General features: G+C 38.8%; 2 protein-coding genes and 1 non-coding gene across 6 annotated transcripts in view; all 3 read right to left on the bottom strand.

Moving 5' to 3' along the window:
* Positions 1 to 2,629, bottom strand: part of LOC103392920 (transportin-2-like) — a 12,749-nt gene extending 10,120 nt beyond the window's left edge. Inside the window, 4 exon segments of the mRNA XM_008329679.3 lie at positions 3 to 62; positions 158 to 233; positions 671 to 770; positions 2,496 to 2,629. Coding sequence (XP_008327901.1) covers positions 3 to 62; positions 158 to 233; positions 671 to 769 — 235 coding nt within the window. The 5' untranslated portion in view covers position 770; positions 2,496 to 2,629.
* Positions 855 to 924, bottom strand: LOC112488472 (small nucleolar RNA SNORD41). Its single transcript, XR_003052552.1, has one exon. It is a non-coding gene; the product is annotated as a small nucleolar RNA SNORD41 (small nucleolar RNA).
* A 112-nt stretch (positions 2,630 to 2,741) lies between the features above and the next one.
* The window catches only part of il12rb2l (interleukin 12 receptor, beta 2a, like), an 8,636-nt gene continuing 6,818 nt past the window's right edge, over positions 2,742 to 4,559 (bottom strand). For 3 of the 4 annotated variants that reach the window (XM_017040836.2, XM_008329681.3, XM_017040835.2), the window contains exons 14-15: positions 3,874 to 3,958; positions 2,742 to 3,686 (exon numbers count right to left, since the gene is read on the bottom strand). In XM_017040836.2, coding sequence (XP_016896325.2) covers positions 3,330 to 3,686; positions 3,874 to 3,958 — 442 coding nt within the window. In that variant the 3' untranslated portion in view covers positions 2,742 to 3,329. Of the gene's footprint in view, positions 3,687 to 3,873; positions 4,083 to 4,119; positions 4,436 to 4,559 lie in introns of all 4 variants that reach the window. The other variant, XR_003052366.1, reaches the window with a different exon arrangement.

Genomic DNA, 4,559 nt, shown 5'->3' with positions numbered 1-4,559 from the left:
CTGATAGTGGGCTTTTACGTTGTTCTTCAGGATCAGACCGCTCAGAGAGCGAGTCGGCTCATCTGAGAAAATGGGAAGTAGAATTAAATAAGTACAACAACAAACAGGAGAAGGCAAACTTATTTGGCTTTGTGTGGAAAATAAGATGGGTGCTTACCTTCAGTTTTTAGTCGTGTGAGAACAAAGATGAGATAATTGTTGAAATCCGGAAACTGATTTAGTTGCTCAAGTTTCTGCATAGGTTGTTAAAGACCTTTAACTCAAGCATTCTCATAACATACAGAACATATAGGGTCCAATGTACATGAGACACAGTAAAGACATGACAAAAAGGGACAAACCAGCATGAGTCACAAAATACTTGGAAAACCCATGAAGGTTCGAGGCTGCGGGCAGCTGTCTGCTGCATAACAACATAAATCATCTGGCACTAAGGCACCAAGTCAAGACAAACCTATAGGGTGGTTAACACCAGGGAAGCCCGCAAACCAACAGCTGTCAACAACAACTGGAATAACATTTAGTGCTTTAACTTTAGGACGATTACAGAAAACGCAGTAGCCCAAAATACATGCAACTTAGCTAAGCTAAACATGACATGTTTCAATATATTCCACCACCTCAGACACAGAATATTTCACTAGTAGCTCTATACACTATAGTAGGATACTTGTTGAACAGCTCTCTGCGTGACTGTGTTGGGCGACTGTGAATCTTTGAGTAGCTGGAGGACTTGCTGAAGTCCCTGCTCATCTGGCCGCCACTCCATCCTATAAAATTATGAAAACACAAAATTAATTTACCAGTTGACAGTCATGTTGTAAAACTACTAAGAAATATGATGTAAGTGGTCTCTGGATCAGACAGTATGAATACAAAACACCATCAGCACTACTCAGATGTTTAGTAATGCATCAACTCCAAAAGGCCACATGTAATGTTATGCAAGCAAGTCATAAGGTCATAGGTGTCATTTGAGTAAGGCCAAAGTTCCAAAGACCTAAGAGCCAAGTCTGGCAGGCAAGATTTCCATCACAAACACAAACTGAACAGGTGTAGGTTGTTTATAATGGACACTAATCCCACAATTTAAGGTATGTGTGTCTCTAGAAACATTTAGAGGCTATTTTCCAATGTGCGTTGGCAACAATTACTTAAAGGGGCCCATAAAACTTTAAAATATTTTTTTCTTGAAAGTAGATATTTATCAGACAGTGAATAATGCAATGTCCCAGGTTACTTGAATGTTCCTGCAATTAATGTATATTTTTGGTTGTGCTCTTTAATCAGCATTCTAATCTGCCACAGCACCACACTTAATATAAGTAAAAATAAAATTAATCTAATCAATGATTGTTTAATATGTATTTTAATACAATATAATTATTTACTGAAGATTTACTGAAAAGGGAACTGTAACACGTAAACGTAGGTGACGTCAATGTACTCAAAATAATTTAAGAGCCATATCTTAGGTCTTTTTTTAAACATACAAACTACCTTCACCGCTAAAAATCTATATGTTGCAGAGGACAAAATCTTACAGGTCAAATATTGTGCTGACTCTTCAGTTGAGGCCGAACAAATAGACAAGCAACAGCCGCATAAACAAACGAATACAATTTAAATAGCATTTGTGTCACGAAGATGAGACAATAATTTAAAGGACCCCCTTATATGTCTAAACCGGCTTATCCAGTGCATGTTAATCCGACCCCCACTCCTCCGCTGAAGTGAGTTGCGGAAATGCTTTGTGTCCCACGTTCAAAACGGCATACGGTGATGCGTAGCACATGTGCCCGAGATAGAATGCCAGCTCGACTATGTCTCAACTTACCCGTGCTATCACTTAGGTGGGCCCAAAGCACAAAAATACAGAGAGCAAAACTCGCAGATGAAGCGTTCGTGCTGATATACCGTTTAAGACGAATAACGAATAAAGTTTAGGTCGAGTTAAAAGTGGAAAAAACGCGACACGAAGTTACCATGCTCTGGTGAACAATCAAAAATATTTAACTGAAAATATTTACATTCCTTTTACAAACATTGTCGAAAAACTTTCAGTCCATCTGAGCTTTATTTTCTTCGTTTTTATACTAGAGTGTCGTTGCTAACCACAGTTGCCCTTTCGCCCGGGCCTGTTCGTAGCTGGGGCAGTTTTATACAGGGTGTTCCCAATGTGCCCGATAAACTGCAAAAGAAAACGGCATACTGTGCTAAGATAAATACACACAACAGAAATTTTGTTTTACAGAAACTAAATATAAGTGACATTATAGTAACATTGTCGTTTTCTTTGCGGTGGAGTCGAATAATTGTTTCAACTGGTGAACACGTTTTCTCGGCAGGCGTTAGCCGCTAATTTACCCGCAATGTTTGACCGATGCTAAAAAGGCTAGGCGGGCAGCTGCAGTAAATTTCAGACTCAATTCACCGTGTAAATACCTTAGTTGATGTATTATTTGTCTCATGAGATAAAACGAACCAATACGTACAGTATTTTTGTTGATTTGTTGGTTATGACGACTGGGCCGCTTTTCCCCCTTCTTAGCAGCGGTTTCTCTGGTTCAAATGAGCACGCCGACAGGAACTGACCCTGGGCAGCTTCCGTTTAACACTTGTAAGCAAACACCGCGAGATCTTCTTCTGATAGTTCAACGTCTTTGAAAAATACATTTATATTTTTAAATTAATGTGGCCTGCAAGAATACAAAAAAGTGAAATGTTACATTCATTAAAACTTGTGTTAAACATTTTTAATTTGTCCAGCCTCGACAATGCACCATGAACGCACCATGAACATTATTTACTTCAAAGTTGAAGAGTAATTTGAACCAAATAAATTAAAAATACATCTTTCAAGCATTATATAAAAATGAGTGATATTTAGCTTCCAATTGCAAAATAGAAAATAGGAAACATAAATGTTTTAAGAGAACAACCAGTAAAAATTTAAAACATTTTACTTGCATTGCATGGCTCTACTACGTAAAACCACTCTAGTACAGCTGGTAAAAAAAAATCTCATAATAAGACCACAGCAACATGCCCAAAAGTAAGACTGTGCTATTATTCCATCTTATAGAAATATATACAACACATTGAATAAAACCATATAAAACATTTTTTATAAAGTTGATTTGACTAAAGTTGATACATTAAGCACCCATCTTTGTTTTAAACTTTATATTAAAAATCCTATGAGCTGCAGTTGGGTAGGAATTACTCCCACTTCAGTCAATAGTATAAAAACAGCATAAACACCTTAAAAAATATTTGTGGACTCACAAAAACACACAAATATGATGTAAACAATTCAGTCAGAAATGTCAACCTTCCAGTATATCTAGTGCAGTGGGCATGAAGTGCTTTTCATAACCTGGTGTAAACTCTTCCTCCTCTGAAGAGCTCCAGGAGTCAACCTTGTTGTTTCCCTCCTCATCAGAGTCAACCATTTTGCTGTACTCTTCTCTTCTACATCTTTGGTCTGCCCTGTCACATGCCAGTTTTTGTTCATTGTGCCTGTCAATGTGTAAGATCTCATCATGTCTAGCTGATTTATCTGCCAAGGATTTTTCCAGGTTGGGCTTGAAATCCCCCGAAAACCTGTTGACAACCTCCAGCACAGAGATACTTGGATGTCGCTCAAGGATGGGTATAAAAATTGAAGCCGAGGCATCGTTCATCTGCAAGAAAAGCATGCACAATATTACTGATACATTTCTCAAATTGGAGCAAACTATTCAAATTTTCCAACAGTTTCCATCTCACACCAACGTGTCATTCTATTGTTCTCTGATTCAATACGTTTACACATGTATTATTAACACATGTAGTAATGATGTTTTCCTAAAACGGTTAATTTTCTCTCACCTTCAAATGTTTGAAGATTTGACTGTTGCTGGGATCTGGCACCTTTTCACTTAACCATAAACCCACTTTGTCTGATGTATAACACCTTAGGAGGAAAAACACAGAAACACTTCACAAAGGCATTTTGTTTCTTCAGGTTAAAGCTTTAACAAGATGAGTAATATGTAAAAATTACAATTTTATTACTATAATTATTTTGTAATTCAGCATATAAATAATAAAAAGAAAAAGTAACAAACATTTTAAAATAAATAATAAACCAGTAAGACGCGGGAAATGGTGATCGACTTCAGGAAAAAGTCTCCACATCTGTCACCGGTGTGCATCCAGGGCTTGGACATTGAGCTGGTGGACAGCTTTAAGTACCTGGGTGTGCACCTCAACAATAAACTGGACTGGTCCACACACACCAACGCCCTCTACAGGAAGGGCCAAAGTCGCCTCCACCTCCTGAGGAGACTGGGGTCCTTCGGAGTGTCCAGACCCCTCCTCCGGACTTTTTATGACTCTGTGGTGGCCTCTGCCATCCTCTTTGCCGTCGTCTGCTGGGGAACAGGCAGCACTGACCGGGACAGAAAAAAACTGAATAAGCTGGTCAAGAGGGCTAGCTCTGTCCTGGGCTGCCCGTTGGACGCGGTGGAGGAGGTCGCAAGGAGCAGGACACTTACAAAACTGTCCTCCATCAC

This window comes from Cynoglossus semilaevis, chromosome 17 (genome assembly GCF_000523025.1).
Source record: "Cynoglossus semilaevis isolate Cse_v1.0 chromosome 17, Cse_v1.0, whole genome shotgun sequence".
NCBI classification, from domain to species: Eukaryota; Metazoa; Chordata; class Actinopteri; order Pleuronectiformes; family Cynoglossidae; genus Cynoglossus; species Cynoglossus semilaevis.
This window is presented reverse-complemented; position numbering and strand designations above follow the sequence as displayed.